The 18,935-nt window shown below is 39.3% G+C and overlaps 1 protein-coding gene across 1 annotated transcript in view; it reads left to right on the top strand.

Moving 5' to 3' along the window:
• The window catches only part of abch1 (ATP-binding cassette, sub-family H, member 1), a 65,378-nt gene extending 48,367 nt beyond the window's left edge, over positions 1-17,011 (top strand). Inside the window, exons 17-21 of the mRNA XM_063055079.1 lie at positions 1,789-1,877; positions 3,978-4,081; positions 4,929-5,088; positions 12,042-12,146; positions 16,231-17,011. Of these exons, the coding sequence (XP_062911149.1) occupies positions 1,789-1,877; positions 3,978-4,081; positions 4,929-5,088; positions 12,042-12,146; positions 16,231-16,337 (565 nt within the window). The 3' untranslated portion in view covers positions 16,338-17,011. The remainder of the gene's footprint in view (positions 1-1,788; positions 1,878-3,977; positions 4,082-4,928; positions 5,089-12,041; positions 12,147-16,230) is intronic.
• Positions 17,012-18,935: the final 1,924 nt, after the last annotated feature.

Genomic DNA, 18,935 nt, shown 5'->3' with positions numbered 1-18,935 from the left:
CCTCCAGCATTTTGTGTGCGTTGCCCTGTTCTTGCTGCCTCAGCAAATTACAAAAAAAAATAGGAAGCACCCAAACTAAAATAAGCTTTCAAAAGTTCAAAAGTTTACAGGCATGCATGCTAGCATAGAAATAAGACGTTGTTATGGGAAAAGCTACTGCAGTTACAGGATCAGGTTTGGCGGCAATCATGATTAGGAATCCCACTGCTGCCAGTTGGTAGCTCAGAACAGTTACCTTCTTCACAAAATAGAACAGTGATTTAAAAATCATTGTATTCACATGGACTTGCGTCTCACCCATCCCAATGTCAGTGCTTCTCTACAACCTGAGCTCCTCGCTCCTCTGATTCTCACTTCTTGCAAAACCTGATTTTTATCATTCTTTCCAGCTGCCTAAGCCCTGGAATTTTTCCTTGATACTTCACTTCTCAATTTCCTTCTCCCTTAAGACACTCCTTAAAATGTTTTTTTGGCACTTCTTTTGGGATTTTGTTTAGCCGTCTCAGCATGTGACTTGATCAGACTTTCATAACACTCCTGTGAAATACTAGAACAGTTTTTCTGCATTGAGGATGCTACATTGAAGATGCTGTTGGTATAATAGTCACAATGCTGATCACTTGTCTTTTCCGAACTTTAGGAAGCTTGTATGGAAAAAGTGAAGTGTTATAGTTAGATTATTTTTTGAACAATAGAAGCTAAGTCATAATATCCATTTGAGTTACAGTTCAAAGTACATTTGTTATCAAAGTATGTATACGAAATAGAATCTTGAAATTCATTTTTTTTACAGGCAGCCATAAAACAAAAAAACCAATAGAGTCCATTTAAAAGTGAGAGGTCGTCAAACATCCAATGTGGGGCGGGGGGGGGGGGGAGAACAAATCATGCAAGTAATATAAAGTAAAGTTCACAAAATTGAGGCCACAGCCATGAAGCCAGTTCATTGCTGCAGCCAGTCCAGGAGCCTCTAAGTTGCAGGCCACAGCTTCACTTCAGTGCAGCAATGATAGACCTCTCGGAGCAGCAAGCTGAACGCAGGCATGTCCCTCGCTTCTCACCTCTCACCCCTCACCCCAAACAAACCAACCTTTTCAACCTGGCCCTGTGTATAAATCCAGCTAAACGTCAGCTCATTCCTCACTTCGGGTCCTGGCCCCACTGTGCCACCACAACCACACAGCCCTTTTGAAACTCTAGTTCACCAAATCCCCTGAAATGCCACAAAAATGCCAGATCGTACAGGCATTTCAAAAGCACAATTCTGAAAAGGAAGCTACAAGCTATTGATGGCAGTGATGTTGTCCTTAAAAAGAGAGATCAATAGATTTGTTTGCTGCCAGTAAAGCACTGCTGTATCTCGCCAATGCCATCTTTAAAGGCATAGGCTTATCTTCCCTCACTCATCATTCCAGTGAATTGTGCATTTCAATCCCTTTATTTCTTAGTGCCTCCTCATGAGAAGTATATATTCTCTCAGGAAGCCTGTTGCTATTTCATCTCAGTGTTTTGGCTTGGCTGACTAGTTGATCATCAGTGGGAACATTAGCCATTTTCTAATTGTTCCCCACCACCACCTTGTTATTGAGGTCCCATGAGAGTTTCTGCTCTATAACTTCCTGGCAAAAACTCCGGATGCAGGCCTTTCTGATTTGTTTTACCCACTTCTCTGAGGTAGACATGTTGCCATTTGAAGAAAATTATACTTTTAATGTCTGTATGTTGCAGAGAATGCATTCAAAACACTATCATTGTCATAATAATGAAAGGCTTATTTTAAATTTCCAGCATCACTTTCTTCTTGGCCCTTGGGCTGACTACGCTTTCCTTTGTAATTGAGCGGAGAGAGGGCTTAATGGACAGGGGCTGGGTTGCAGGTTTGTGCATTCATTTTTATCACAAATTAACATCTTGAGCAAACAATGATTTCTAATTATGTCACTTAGCAGATGACAATCACTTGGTGTAAAAGTCTCAGTGTAATTATCTCTGACAGGATCTGCATATATAATTATTTTTAACCAAGTAACTACAATGAAATCTTTCGGGCATTGCTCCCTCCACTTCACACGTGGTTCCCATAAAGCAGACAGCCACACTGTGAGGGCTGCATTTTTATGCCACTTACAAACTATTGAACAAGTCTGACATTTTACTAACACGGTACAGGAGTCTAGGTCACATGCAATAGGGCCAATGCATTTTTAATAGAAGGTGAATTAAATCCCAATTGAAAAGTATGATGTTATGTAGTAAGCTAATCTCTGATCTCAGCACTAAGCTGATTGTGGGCACGTGGCCAAGTGGTTAAGGTATTGGACTAACGACCTGAAGGTCGTGAGTTCGAGCCCCAGCTGAGGGAACGTGTTGAGCAAGGCACTTAATCACACATTCCACTGGTGCCAAGCTGTATGGGTCCTAATGCCCTTCCCTTGAACAATATTGGTGTCGTGGAGAGGGGAGACTTGCAGCATGGACAACTGCTGGTCTTCCATACAACCTTGCCCTGGCCTGCGCCCTGGAGAGTGAAGACTTTTGCAAGACTAACGGATGCCTTTTTTTTAATGTAGTAAGCTGAAGAAACATTGGTTTCCTTCTCCCTTGTATATATTGATATAGGTAGTTCTGCTGGCACTATTAACCACATAGTTTCAGCTAGTTTTAGTTCCAATAATTTAGTAAATTGGATTGTTCTTTATTAGGTTAATTTGGAACATTGAATGTAGTTACGATTATTCAATTAAGATTGGGATTCCATACACAAATTGGAATGAATCTGATTATTCTCCAGGGACATTTAATCCATTCTTTGCTGGAACAGCCAACGCTCATGGCTGAAGTGTACTTCGTGGTTAATATCAATGTCCATCTCGACAATACAGCTGTAAGCCACTCTCACCCTTTGGGCAATGAAGACTGCACATTAAAGCTTTGTATATTACAAAGCTGAGTGCTAAACTCTTCATCTGTCTTGGCTATGCCTGACCAGTTGAGTTCCTCCATCACTTTCTGAGTGTTGGTCTGGATTTCCAGCATCTGCATAATATCTGGTGTTTATGAATGCTAAACCCTGTTGAAATACATTTGTTGGCTCTATCCATAGATAGTGTGGTCATTTAATTAATTCTTAAAAGAATTCAGCATTACCTTGAAGATTAAACTGCAACTTTGATTAAACAGATGACTGTATAACCCATTCTGTACTGTCTGTCCATCCCTAGTCTTGATAGGGTGGATGTGGAGGGATGTCTCCTCTTGTTTAAGAATCTAAAACTAGGGAGTCAATGTTTAAAAATAGAAGAGACACGAGATTGTAGATGCTGGAATCTGGAGCAACAGAAACTGCTGGAGAGACTCAGCAGGCCATGCAGCATCTGTGGGAGGAAAGGAATTTTGCCAGCATCCTGGAGAGAGACTCTGCATCAGAGATCACACAGAACTTTTTATCTCAGTATTGTGCGTTATTCTGAACTCTTCTTCAAAGTGCAAGGAAAGCAGTCTTTGATAGGAACAGAGGAGGAAAAAGGTAGTTAAAACAAGTCGGGGTTCGACAACAATGCTATAGTCGATGGGAATTCAAAGTTGAAATTGTAACGATCAGATCTGCCCTGTTCTGAATCGCAAAACAAGCTCAAGGGCCCAGTAGCTTACTCCTGTGCCTTAAGCATTTGTTCACAATGAATCTATTCAGTTGTTTTCCTGCTCACCAGTTCATTTCCTTTAACAGCAAAGAAACATGAGTAAGGCAAATGAATAATCTTTACATTATTTTTGAAGCAGGTAATATGAATAAATTAAAATGTGTGTATTTGAGGATATGATGAGAATATACAGTACAGGTTGGGATAATGGATTATATTACTGGCTTTATAAGGTAACAATTTAGTAATATTCTCCTTGCTATTAATATTTTGTGGGAACAAGCATTTATTTTGTACTTAAGTTATTTGTGTATATTTTCTCTTTTCTTTGTGTAGGTGTCCGTTCTCTCGAGGTAATATTGGCTCATACTATTTCCCAGGTGGTGACGATGACTGTTCAGATAATATTGTTACTCATCTTTACATTCCTCGTATTCAAGGTCAGTCCTCTGCTTTCCTGCAAATATTTCACGTGGGATATTACAGCGTTTCAAAATGGGTAGAAAGAAAATGTTCTGCTTGGCTGGATATTAGTCTCAGAGATGCCACCCCCCCACCCCCACTAATGATTATTTATTGAAGGATACAGTCACGTGATTAATATGACTTTAAAGGAGTGTGTCGATAATAAGTCTTATTGCCACACTTCAAGCAAGTGAGCGGGAATAAATCAGTCGATGTACACACTGACATTTCCCCTCGCTCCAAGAAGATAATTCCCAATTATCTCTTCACAACAGAGCACCTGAAATTGGAAAGTGGAAGTGAAGGGAAATTTGGGGTGAATCTGCTTTCACTGTTCCATAGTCCCTTAAATTCATGTGACTATCTTACTTTCCCAATTCACCAGGCTTGCAAATTATTTTTTAACTGCATTAAAGCTACAAAACAGGGGGTAAGTATTTATCACTAAATTACTGGCAATGTAAAAATTCCTATATTATAGTACAAATGGCTCTGAAAAGTTCTGCTGCTTTGTTCAGCCAGCTCAAATTCCATGTGATGAACTTTAAATGCTTAATTTTAAACATTCAAATAGTAATTGCCAAATTGCATTTCAAAATCAAGGAAGGTATTAGCAAGACTGGGGCACTATCTTGCTAATGTTTTCCCTGATCTTAAAATGTAAATTGGCAAATTGCAATTACCATCCCAGCTTGTAATTATGCCTCTGTATATACCTTTTCAAATACAAAGGTGAAGGAGATGAGGTGAATAAAAACATCGGTTCCTTGTATAACGAAACACACAGGAAACTGATTTTTTTTTTTCCTTTTGTTGTTGAAGATTCCCAACGAAGGATCTTTACCACTGCTGGTAATACTCATCTTACTGCAAGGCATCACTGGAATTTCACTGGGTCTTGTCATCTCAGCTGCATTTGACGATGAGCAATCAGCAACCCAGGTGGCTCTGGGCATCTTCTATCCTGACATTGTACTGAGCGGTGAGTGTGTAATTTAGTTAAGTAGGATTTAATTAGAATGAGTTCACGAACTGCAGACATGTCATAATTTAATGGAATCTTAAAGTTCAGCCAAACAGTGTGAGGGACTGCAATGAAGGTGGCGGGTCGTCCTTCCTTTCACTCAAAGTAGCTCCTTCCACCAAAATACAACTTTCAAAAAGGATATGGTCCACCTTATTTCAGTTCAGAAATCATCATTGCAGCCATTCCCGGGCCTCAGTGGCCTTGTCCACACAGCTTGTCGTCACCTTGTCCAAAATAAGACATTCGTCTCTTCCTGATAGTCTACATTATTTCCTGTTTTGTTTCTGGTATTCTCCATCTGTTGCTATTTTACTTTCCTGTTGTGTAACTCTTAAACAATTTCACCAGTCTTCTCAACATTTCCCAGGAAGTCTTTTCTTTTGCAGTTCTAATTAACTGTTAGCCAGACTGAGACGACCCTAAATTTAACAGAGGTACATCTTGGAGTTCCTGCATTGCCTTTCAGCACTGTGTTCATAAAAACAATTCCACATGAATCTTAGATGGAACTTGTTTTTATTTAGCAACTGTGTATTTGACTCCTCTCTCCCATTAAGTAACAAGCTGCGATATTCACATTATGATACCAGAGTTAGATACATCTTCAGCTTGCAAGCAGATATTAAAACACCTCAATTTAGTGGCAACTCAGTGATATTACATTGTAATAACAAGCAATTTTTGGTATTTAATAACTAATTTACTTATTGTTGTAACTTTTTCTGACATTCAAGGAACAAAGTTTTTTAAACACTTCTTAATACAACAAGACCTGGCTTTGAAAATCTGTCCCAGTAAAAATTCTATCAGTACCTTCTGGAGTGTGTGTTCTCTGCACATTATGACACTGAGGATTAAGCACAGCGACAGTGGATGTTCTATTGGATAATGGTAACCTTGAGGAGTTCTTGTCTGTATTGAAGATTTTAACAATATAATGAAAGTAGATGCCAGAGAACTGAGTATTAACACAAGTTCCAGGTCATAAGATGTGGAAATCTGGTTATACAACTAAAATTACAGTTTGTAAGGTAGTGCAGACAGTTTAAATGTCAGTGTGTAGCATTTGAGAAATAATGCAGAAGATGTGAGACCTCGGTGACTTGATGGATAAATGTGTCCCTTATTGCTCCTGTAAATCCATTGCTAAATTTTGAAGGCACTTTTCATGACACAAGTAATGTGGCAGCCGATTTGCTTGCAGTAAGCTTTCACAAACAGCAATGAATTGAATCCTCAAGACTTTGGTTTAAAAAAAATTGTTGGCTGAGAGGTTCATATTGGCAAGACCACACTGGAGATGCTTTTTATTTCAAAAATAGATTTTATTGGAAATAAAGGAAGAAACCGTGTAAAAATGTATGCAGTCAATGGTGAATACGTTCGGTAGTGTAAACTTAATTTTTCAAAAGGGAAAAACAAACATAGCACCACTGGATCTGGAGTGCGTGGACATCGTGCTGCCTCTGGTGTCCCAGGACTGGGTGGCCAATGGCCTCTGTGCTGCTCCCAGTTTCCCCGGACTGGGAGCTGGTGGCTGGTGGATGGTGGCCTCTGTGGCTCCTGGTCTCCAGGAGTTGGGAAAAACTGAATTTCCTCCCCCCTCCCACCCCTTGCCCAAGGGCAGTTACGTGATTTAAAACAAAAGCTGTTAAGTAACAATTTTTCAGAAATTGCCATAAAACTTGTCACTAGCACAAAGGAGTTGTAGCAAATTGGAACATGGGGAATCTTTGTATTCAGGATATTTGTATCTAGTACAGCTATCTCTAAGCTGGTCACTATTTGCCCAGCTGGTAAGCAGTAATTCTGTTATTTGTTCTTTGGCATCATCAACACTCTGAACTTGTTGCTAATACTGCAGCATATACTTACTCAACACAATGGGTGGACACTCTTTAAATGTTAGGGCAGCTGAAGAGCAGGGAAGTTAGTCATAGCCTGCCACACGTCATTAAATTATTTGCATACAGCACAGTAGTTCTATGTGTGCAATTATTTGTGAAAGTAAATAATAATAAAACCAACTATACAAAGGAGTGGCTGGCAAGCTGTTGACACCATTCGAACATTACCTTTTGACTAGAACAATAGTAAATGACATACAGCAGGATTTTAGTTCTGGGGCAGAAAATTATTAGGTAATCCCTTCAACTCACACCAACGTTGCTGGTGAACGCAGCAGGCCAGGCAGCATCTCTAGGAAGAGGTACAGTTGACGTTTCAGGCTGAGACCCTTTGTCAGGACTAACTTAACGTTGATGTGTGTTCCTGCTGCGTTCACCAGCAACGTTGATGTGTGTTGCTTGAATTTCCAGCATCTGCAGAATTCCTGTTGTTTAGGTAATCCCTTGTATGGTTTCTCTTCGCGTTCCTTTCTAAACAGATTCTGTCATCTGCAGCCCTTTGTTGCCTCTTCCAGCCCGTGTTGCAATCTCCAGCCTTCCCTCTCTCACCTGCATGTCAATATCTGTGGAAAGTAGTTTTGCAAACTGAGTAAGGATAACCTAAAAATCTGAAAAGAACAGTCTCATTTGCTGAAAAGGGTAGATCTAACCAAATCAATGAAGGCTGTGTTATTATCACATCTAATGATTGTAACTGCTGAGAGAATTTATCAGACCTGTGAAGCAGAATGAGGGCTGGAGATAGAAAAAGTGAGGAACAAGGGAAGAGATGGAGGAAAGGGATCCAGAGGTGGAATTTTGCATTGAATATTGTCTTCAAACCATTAGCAAAGCTAGCTTGTCTCTCAGGTCCATGTGCATTGATACAGGCCTGACAGTAGGTTGAAATTCACAAGTCAGTTTGCATAATTGCAGGTCCCAAATAGATTAGGAGGGTCATTCTCAGTTTCCCACTGTGGTCCGGCAGAAGTCACAGGTTAGATCCATTCGGGGAGCAAGAAGGGTTGGAGGGAGCACAACCTCTGTTCCTGCCACTAATCTTGATCCAGATATTTGGAATTGCTCTTGTATTGCGCCTCTGTACTAAGCTGTTCTTGGGCTGTAATTCAGACGAGTGATCGGAGAATGCAATGTAATAAGTAACTTTACACTTTCACCACAATGAGGACAAAAGGGAATAAAATTTTTGGAGTGGGAGGGGGAAACAATCCAGTTCTCATGGTCCAGGTGGGTACCAACGATGTCGGAAGAACAAGGAAAGAGGTTCTGCTGAGGGAATTTTAACAGCTAGAGACTAAATTAAAACACAGAAATAAAAAGTGAATAACCTTTAGACTGCAAATTGGCACAGTGTTAATAAGATTATAGAGTAAAAAAAATATGTGGTTCAAAGATTGGTGTGGGAGAGTGGGTTTAAATTCAAGGGACCTCGGTGCCAGTATTGAAAAAGGAGGGAGCTGATTTGATGGGATGGGCCCCACCTGAACCAAGGTCAATGGTCCTGGTGGGGTGGTGGGTTCAACAGCCTGGAAAAGTATGGATAAAGCAAAAGGGAAGGAGAGGGCAGGCGAGATTACTGAATTCCCCAGGATTAAAAAAAAATATAAAAACTTAGAAAGGGATAAGAATGTACCTTCAGGCAACATGAAGACAACATTTGAAAAGAAGGATGGTGAATACAGTCCTAATGGTGTTATATTTAAATGCACATGGTAAACAAAATAAAGCAAATGATCTTGTAGCATTGTTAGAAATTGGTAGGTATGATGTGGACAATACAAAACTTGTGGCTGAAGGAAGATCATGGCTGGGAGCTTAACATCCAAAGGTACACATAATATTGAAAGGACAGGCAGGTGAGCAGAGGGGGTAGGGTGGCTCTATTGGTTTAAAAAAAGACATGAAATCAAATGCTTTGGGGGAAGGAAGTGCCACATGATCAGAAGATGTACATAGAATTCTTGTGGGTACAGTTAAGAAGCGCCAAGGGTAAAATGATCCTGATGGGAGTTGTATATCGGCTTCTAAACAGTAACCAGAATATGAGGTACAAATTACAATGGGAGTTAGAAAAGGCACATAAAAGGGTCAGTGTTTTCATGGTCATGGAGGATTTCAATATGCAGGTAAACTTTGAAAATCAGGTTGTTGCTCGATCCCAACAGAAGGTATTTGGAGAATGCCTACGAGATGGCTTTTTAGAGTAGCTTGTTGTCAAGACCTCTAGGGAAAAGGCAATTCTGGACTGGATGTTGTGTAATAAATAAGATTTGATTAAGGAGCTTAAGGTAAAGGAACCCTTAGGAGGCAGTGATCGTAATATCAGCTTGAGAGGGAGAAACTAAAATCATATGTATTGGTATCACAGTTGAGTAAAGGAATCTATGGAGGCATGCAAGAGAAGTTGATTAGGAGGGGACACGAGCAGAAATAATTGCCAGAGCAGCAATGGCTGGAGTATCTGGAAGGAACTGTGAAAACATCAGATCATTTCATCCCAAAGGAAAAAGAAGAGGAGAATGAGGCAACCATGGCTGACAAGGGAAGTCAAAGACAGTATAAAAACAAAAGAAAGGGCATAACAATATAGCAAAAATTTCTTGGAAGCTGGAGGATAGGGAAGCTTTTTTAAAAACCAACAGAAGGCAACTAAAAAGTATTAAGGAGAGAAAAGACGAAATATGAAGGTAAACTAGCTAATAATATAAAAGAGGATACTAAAAGTTTTTTCAGATTTATAAGGAATAAAAGGGGCAAGAGTGGATATCGGACTATTGGGAAAATTATGCTGGAGAGTAGTAATGGGGGACAAAAAATGGAGGATTAACTTAGTAAGTATTTTGTGTCAATCTTCATTATGGAAGACACCAACAATATGCCAGAAATTCAAGAGTCGGGGGTAGAAGTGAGTGCAGTAGCTATTACTAAGGAGAAGGTGCTTGGGAAGTTGAGAGGTCTGCAGATGGATAAGTCATCTGGACCAGATGGACTACACCCTAGGGTACTGAAAGAGATAGCTGAAGAGACTGTGGCGGCTTTTGTATTGGTCTTTCAAGAATCACTAGATTCCAGAATGGTTCCAGAGAACTGGAAAATTAGAAATGCCACTCCACTCTTTGAGAAAGGCAAGAGGCAAAAGACAGGAAATTATAAGCTAATTAGCCTGGCTTCAGTGGTAGGTAAGATGTTCAAGTCAATTATTAAGTATAAGGCTTCAGTTACTTGAAGCACATGATAAAATGGCTGAAGGCTTCCTTAAGGGGAAATATGTTGGAATTCTTTGGGAAAATAACAGGCATGATAGACAAAGGTGAGCCAATGGATGTTGGTTACTTGGATCTTCAGAAGGCTTTTGACAAGCACATGAGGCTGCTAAACAGGATAAGAGCCCATGGTATTACAGGAAAGATACTAACACGGACAGAGATTGGCTGAATGGGAGGAGGCAAAGAGTGGGAATAAAAGGGGATTTTTTTGGTTGGCTGCTGGTGACTAGTGATGTAGTACAGGAGTCAGTTTTGGGACTGCTTTTCACTTATCTGTCAATGATCTGGATGACTTAATTGATAGCTTTGTGGAAACATTAGCAGACAATACAAAGCTAGATGGAGGAGCAGGCAGTGTTGAGGAAGCAGGGTGTCTGCAGAAAGACAGACAGATGAGAAGAATAGGCAAAGGAGTGGCAGCTGGAATACATGTTTGGTCACACACTTTAGTAGAAGGAATAAAGGTGTAGACTATTTTCTAATCAGAGAACGAATTCAGAAATCAGAGTTGCAAAGGGACTTGGGAGTCCTAGTGCAGGAAAGGATAGTTCCAATAGTGGGAGGGTATAATGTACCAGAAGGGCAGCCTTAGAATGGAATGACATCCCTTTAGAACAGATGAGGAGGAAGTTCTTTAGCCAGATGGTTGTGAATCTGTGGAACTCATTTGCCACATACAGTTGTGGAGGCCAAATCATTGGTTATATTTAAAGTGGAGGTTGATAAGTTCTTGGTTAGTAAGGGTGTCAAAGTTTACAGAGAGAGGGCAGGAGAATGGGGTTGAGAGAGAAAAAAAATCAGCCATGATTGAAGGGCAGATCAGACTCGATAGGCCTAATGCTGCTTCTATAACAAAATTATTTGCATTTTGTTCAACCAGAAATTTGTGCAATATTATGTCCTATCATTGTAGTGACTGATCATCAAATGCTTTATAGTGTGCCTTTATTCCATCTTGCAAGAAAAATAAAAACCAGAACTCTAGTGTACTCAGTTGGGATCAGTCAGAACTCACACACCAGGTTCAGGAACAGTTATTGTCCCTCAACCAGCGGGCCCTTGAACTTGCCCCATCATTGAAATGTTCCCACACGGACTCATCATTGAACTGTTCCTTCCTTTCAAGGACTCTTCATCTCATGTTTTTAATATTTATTGCTTATTTATGATTATGTCTTACATTTTGTCTTTTGCACAATGGTTGAACACCCAAGTTGGTGCAGTCTTTCGTTGATAGTGTTATGGTTATAATTCTATAGATTTATTGAATATGCCTGCAAGAAAATGAATCTCAGGTTTGTAGATGGTGACATATATGTATTTTGATAGTAAATTTACTTAGAACTTTGATACATTGTGCCTAAAGTACCACTGCAGCAACATACCAGAAATTATAACATTCAATTGTTTCATGTTGTTCCTGCAGTAACTCATGATAAATCTTTTTCAATAAAACCGGCAAAGGAAATGATACAGCACAGAGAGAAGCCCTTCAGCCCACTGTGCTTGTTTACATTATTTGATGGATCCATTAGCTCTAGCCCACAGCACTGCTTTTTCTTCGGTCTGTAGATTTCTTTCCTTTAGATGTTTATCCAGCAAGATAATCCAGATAATAACATGCTACATAGCAAAAAAAAAACTTCTGTTATTTTCTCTTTTCCCATTGCACCCAAATGGCAGCTGAATTTCAGGAACTGATTGAATCCAAATCTTTCCTGTTTCTTGTTTACAGGAGTCATTTGGCCAATTGAAAGCATTCCATACCCACTAAGATGCATTAGTTTAACTTTGCCACAAACCTATGCTTCAGAAGCTCTTCGAGGTATACTTTACCGAGGTAAGAGAAGTGTTTTATTTTTGAACTTGCTGCTTCAGATTGTTTGAAAATAAATTTGCGCATCTGGAAACTAATTTTCATCATCAAGAATGTTCAGATTTGCAATGTGATTATATTGAATACATACAAATATATTTTGTGCATACTTTTAAATAAACTTATTTCTGTCTCCTTTAATTGGTATTCTCCATATTGCATCATATCAATGACCATGAAGGAGGATTTGGGCAAGAAATTGGTCCTCAGCTCTCTCATTAAATGCGTGATATATGACCACTGAATTCTGCTTCTGAAATTCAAATTAATTGAATTCGGTGAAATCCAGTTTCAGAAGTAGACAATTATTATGTCACATAATAAACTTTTGCCCACCCATTAACCTGAGCAGAGGATGAAATTAATCTGTGTCTATTTGTAATCTGTTGAATTGTGCAGTATCTCCCAAGGTTAGCACAATTTCCCTAATCAGCAGCAATTATCTCTCCTTCTCAAAAAGATGGTGGTTAATTCTCCTTCTCTGAATGGCCAGACTTAAGCCCCCTTCCCTCACCAACTGGAATGAACTCGAGTTCATCCAGTATCCTGGCCATGCCCTCTTCTCACTGCTGCCATCAGGAAGGTTGTACAGGAGCCCCAGGACTCACATCACCCAGTTCAGGAACAGTTATTACGCCTCAACCATCGGGCTCTTGAACCCAGGGGACAACTTCACCCACCCCACTGAACTCTTCCCACTCACTGCCAGGGACTCCACAGCTCGTGGTCTTGATATTTATGAATATTATTCCTTTTTTCTTTCTTTCAGTATTTGCACAGTTTGTTGTCTTCTGCACACTGGTTGTCCGTCTTGTTGCGTGCAGTCTTTCATTGGTTCTACTGTGTTTCTTGTACTTGCTGTGAATGCCCGCAAGAAAATGAATCTCAGGGTTGTGTATGGTGACTTACTGTATATGTACTTTGATAAATATCTAGGATGCCTCCAATAGAGATGGCAAATTTAAAGTGTGGATGTGGTTGATAATATCAGATGGTGAAGCAAATGTATTCTGTGATGAGAAACTTAAAGCCTCTTGTGCACATCTAGTATTTTACATTGGCAGCATTTAATCAACAAAGCATCAAGTTATAAGTGTGCTTATTCTAATCAGACTTGGTAAGACTCAGTAAATTTTTCAAGATCGTATGTGGTGTCATCAGTGTTGAAACGAACTCCAAGTAAACACTTCTGTCATTGCCGGCAAGAACGATGCTGGTCACAAAGAAAATCAGAGGGGAAGTAAAGAGAGGCAAAGGGAGCATGTGAGAGAAGATAATGAGAATCCAAAAGGATAGTGTTAGCATATAAATAGTAGGAGGGTAGTACAGGGGGGAATGCAAGGACTAAATTGAGACTTGCACATGCATGCAAAGACTATTGGTAAGGTGCTAAATTAGTACTTTGCATCCGCCTGCACCAGGGAAGAGGGGCTCCTAAAGCAATTGTGAAGGAGGAGATTATACATGTATAACAGATGTAATAAAATTTACAAATATGGGTATCACAAAAGTAGGTTGTATGTAAATCACTACAACAGAATTTTCAAGGAGAGCTGGGAGGAAATGTTAGACGACCCAGACCATAATCTTACAGGTGAAAGTTGTGGTGCCAGAGGACCAGAGAGTAGCCTGTGCTATTCACTCTCTAAATAGATTAAGAATAAACATGGGTACTGCAGGTCAGTTCGCTTAACTTCAGAAATACTAATCTAGGGTAGGATTAATAGTCACCTGAAATAAAATGGATTAATCAATCAACATGCATCTATTAAAGGTAAGTGGTGTTTAACTAATTTGAGAGAGTATTTTTATTAAGTAACATAGTTGACTGAATTACTTTCACCAGTGTGATGCACATGGACTTCCAGGGGACTTTTGATAAACCGCCACGTAAACAAGCTTAGAAACAAAACTAAAGGACACTGACATGTGAATGCATTTAGTCTACTATCAAATTGAATGGTTGTTTCTTGGTCTGAAAGAAGATGAATTCTAGCATTTCACAGAATCAGTGTAGGAGTATTGTTTTTTGGATCTATATTAACTATTTAAAATGGGGATGAAAGACACAATTTCTAAGTACAAAACTCAGAGGTATTGGGATCTATGGGAGAAAATAGTGATAAGATGCAGCAAAATATAAACAGAAATATGAATGTGATGCATTTAATAAAGGCTATAAATATAATCTATTTCTAGAAAAATGTGTGTAAAATTTTTTTCTACAACTGTAGATGAGGTGCATTGTAGAGGGATCTAGAGATCTGTGTGCACAAGTCCTTGAAACTGGTGGGGCATGTTGAGAAAGCAAGTTTCATCAAAGCCTTTAAAAGTGAATTGAAGAAATGTATGGTGGAGGGGGGGGAGGAATTTGCAAGTCCATGCAAAAGAGACTGCAGATAGATCTAGTGTGTTGGTCTGGTAGAGAGCCAGCATATAAACAATGTGCTAATCAGTCTCCTGTGGTATAAGCTTTCTCTGAATCCAAAGTATGATGTCATCTGAAAGACACAGCCTGAAAGATTAATTGAAATGAGTTCAACCATAACCCCATACAGAGTAAAATGAATGAGTGAGAAATAATACAAGGCAATAAAGAGTGTATAAGAGTAGGGCTAATTGGATGGGTTCTTCAAAGAACTTCCACATAATCCAACTATCTTCTGTGGTGGATATCACACTGTCAATCTACTCTCTTTCATATAAAGTTTTAAACAATTAACAATGGAGAGTTGATTTTTTTTATGTGAGCAAGAGAGGAGAAAGTTAACCCTGGCTACTCCATTATAGTTGACTTTCCTCTTTTGACTAGTCAATGTTAACATTCCATATCAGGCAGGTTAGGATAAACTCTCCTTCTCTAACCATTCAAGGTTGACTCTCCCTCAAGGACCAGTTGTGATTAACTGTCCTTCACTGACCACAGTTAACTGTTCCTTGGTGACCATTTGGTCTACTGGCCCTCACTGAACAACCGTGGTTAAACGCTCTCCCTGACCAAGCAGGATTTACATTCCCTTGCTGACCAGTTAGGGTTAACTGGTTGTTGACTAGTTAGGGTTAAATCTTCCCGATCCGATCCGATCCGCCTGATCATCTGACTTCTGCAAAATGCCCTAACTGAGACCAGGAGCCTATTGTGATGAGTATTGAAACCAAATCACTCTCCAAGAAAATGTCACTGCTTTAGTTCACCATCTCCATTATACTCTAAGGCAATCCTAATTTTTGTATATCAACAGCAAAAGATGCGAATCAGAACCAAAGTTAAGACCATAGAAGACATGGTCAATTATTTTAATATTTGAAAACTTGGAATATACTGTATAATTCAAGCAAAAATTGGAAAAGAAGCCATCATTAAGGGACATCTCATCTGAAGACCTTCACTGACTTCAGTCCATCCACTTAACTTTCCATGCCCGTTCTTGTGAGAGTTTCCTGCATATTTCTGTCATTCATTAATTGTTGTAAATATGAATCAAATGCAGGGACTTATTTGCTTGTTTCCTCTCTAAACCAGTTTCCGATTCAAACCCCTGCACTGGTTATTTGTTTTTTTTTAAAAACTGAACTGCCCTTTACGAAAGTAATGTTGTCTGAATCTCTGACTTTAAGTTTTGCCTAAGCTAATCCTTCTGTCAGAAGAGCTGAATGCTTTTTCAGTTTGGTGCATTAATGTCAGATCGCTTCCCTAAAATTATTCTTCATACACATCAACAGCAGTTAATTTCCCAATGACTTGTAATGTGTGCTTGATCAATAGTATATATGAGGGCTTCCAAATAAAATTAAGACCTTGAGCAGTTTAGAATAATGCACAAGATTTACACGGCAAATGCATATCACTCACTGGTGTTGTATTTTCACAGGAATACTGAATCTTAGCTCCTGGGTATGTACTTGGGGTTTTAGCCAAAAGAGATAAACTTCCTTCCTCAAGTCAATCCATGCAGTTGGATTAAAATGATTAAGATGTTCAGTAAATAAGGTTTGCCTGTTGTAATAATATTTCACTCATTCCAACCTATTCCCTTCAATATTATAGGGTGGGGATTTACCCATTGGCCGGTGTGGAATGGATTTGTAATCACTCTGGCTTGGAATGCATTTTTCCTTTTATTAGCAACAATAATATTGAAAGTAAGAATATAACAAAGGGAAGGAATTGTCTATTGCAAAGAATGATCAACATCCAGCATGAGGAGAAGAACTAAGGGAACCGTCAACAATTTCTTCAAATTATAATGTTGAAAATTAATGTTTGAAATTAATCTTCTGCCAAGCATAGCGTGCGTTATGGTTTCTTGTTTTAAATTTAATTTTGTAGTGTAACCACTGTCAATGATAAGTGTGCTGCTATTTAAAACAAATTGAATTTTCTTCTATTAAACTGACTGAATACTGGTGACTGATTGATACTGTGTAAAATGCTATGTCCTTGAAATGTGTAGATAGTCATGTTACTTTTGCCAAAGGAATTCCAATGGTTTTATTCACAAGGTCGCAAGAAAAAAATTGATGACAAATGCCATTTTTCCCATCTAGCTCATCCGTTCTGAGTAAACATTTGGTTCCCTTAACAACGAGTTTATTCAGTTTTTTTCAAGATTTCTCCCTTCATTTATGTGTGGGAATTCCCAGACAACTCTGATCTGAATAATATACTGAGCTTGGAAACTGCACATCAGGTTTCCACAGAACATTTTGTTGTATATTCCTCATCATCAGAAAGATATTCAAGATAAGTGGAAAGAAATTATGCTAACCAAAGCTAAACTGTTGGATATCATCATCACCCTTTTTCACATTCTGGGATAGTTGGCTTGAGTTGGTCGGTTGAGTCTATTAATAGTTCATTAGATAATAGACTCTCAATAAAATGTGCCCAGATTTTTAATAGATCTGAAGTTATAAGGCTATTTAATGGTGTCAAAGAAATTACTGCTTTGTTATAAATGCCTATCACAAATGTCCTTTGGAAGGAAGTTTGACCTTTCCCAATCTGGTCATGTGTAACTACAGACCCACAATTGAAATCAAAGAACACTGTTTATTGGTAATTTATAGACTGGTAATGAATGTTGGCCTTTTTGGTGAGCAGGAAAGCATCAGAAAGTCAGCTTGATCACTATCAGAAATCGGCCTTTTGTGTGTGGAAGAACTACTGCAATACCAGAAATGTGAAGTGAAAATAGAAAACACTGAAAGCACTCATCAGGTCAGGCAGCATTTGTGAAGAATTAATATTACAGGCCAAAGAGCCTTCATCAGAAGAGTCATTTACATTGGCTGAGAGCCAATGACCATTCTAGCAGTTAAATAGCCAAGCAAAATCCCCCATTTAAGTTTGAAATAAAGAGCCTAAAGCAGGAAACTAAGGCCAGGCTGCAACCATTGAAGCTTGCCCTAGGAAGAAGCAAATGCTCACAGGAGGGAGTCAGAAGGCAAGAAAACCAGTGGAGGCTGAGCAAACATCTACAGTCCCGTGCCACCAAGTTCGTGAGTAGTTGTCGCCTTGCAGCCTCTGGGCTCCTGAACATGCTTCACTTGTGTCGGCGCTGAGTTACAAACTTCGTGGCTACGGCCTGCAGCCATCAGGCTCCCTGACTGGTGGCACTTACCTCAGCAATGACCTCATTCCGGGGGGCAAACTCACTTCCAGGAACTCTGTCTGGTGCTCGTTTCGCACATTGGATGTCTGTCAGTCTTGCTGTGGAGATTTCATGGATTCTATTCTGTTTCTTTGTTTTGTGGCTTCCTGTAAGAAGAGGCAACTCAAAGTTGTATTTGATAGTAAATGTGCTTTGGACTTTGAAAAGAGGCTGGAATATCTGTTGTTGCTAATTCAGTTTAGCCCCATCCTTTTGGCTTTGGCATCTTTAATTTTATTTATTACTTGTTCTGGTCAACAGTGCTTCTGAACCAATATTTCTCATCTCCAGTGCTGTGGCCTATATTTTACCAGCTGCTCCATTTCTGGAACTTGTCAACATCACTAACCTTGGCCATGTTGAAAGAGGTAATCTTGCTAGGTGAAACTGGTTAATGAGTGCTCAGTGATGAAAGCCTCAGGTAACCCAAACCAACTGCGTAAGCAATCCAGACCAGTCAAAAGTCCCATGAAATTGGTCAGAGAAAAAAGTTGTCTTCTAGTGAGTCACCAATTAGGCAAGTCCCTGAAATCCAGCAAAACTACAATAAATTAAATAAACAATTAAAGCTAAGTTATTATAAATTAATAAAAATATTTAATCTGCTTGAGTACATTTAAATGGTTAATACATTGCTTGTAACTCAAGTAATTTAAAGGATCTTCCTTACAGCCATAAAATATCCATTGGATCCTGTGCCCTGTCTTACCCAACACGAGATCTGAAAGTAGATTCCTCATTGTAAGTACTGAGAGTTACAACAAGCTCCTGTTTCACAGCGGAACCATGAGGAATCCTGCAGTGGAATGTAACAAGGAAATAATTAGTCGTTTCAGGACTACTTACCTAAAAACCCTGCAGAAGCTAGGCTTGCCAATACAAACATGCGATGTTTGTGCCTGTGTGTGTTTGTAGGTATTCACATGCTTATGGGCTTGCATGGGGAGGCTACCTTATAAGAATTAAGTCGTTTCATATAGCATGACACTTGATATACTATTGGATCCAGGCACTTCAATTTAATTGAGAGTTATTGCCTTCAATAAACAGATGGGAAACTGAAAGTCTTAGAACTTTTCCAACAGTGTATACTGGTGCA

Source organism: Mobula hypostoma, chromosome 8 (genome assembly GCF_963921235.1).
Source record: "Mobula hypostoma chromosome 8, sMobHyp1.1, whole genome shotgun sequence".
In the NCBI taxonomy this organism is placed as follows: domain Eukaryota; kingdom Metazoa; phylum Chordata; class Chondrichthyes; order Myliobatiformes; family Myliobatidae; genus Mobula; species Mobula hypostoma.
The sequence above is the reverse complement of the archived record's forward strand: the minus strand, read 5'-3'. Positions and strand labels throughout refer to the sequence as shown.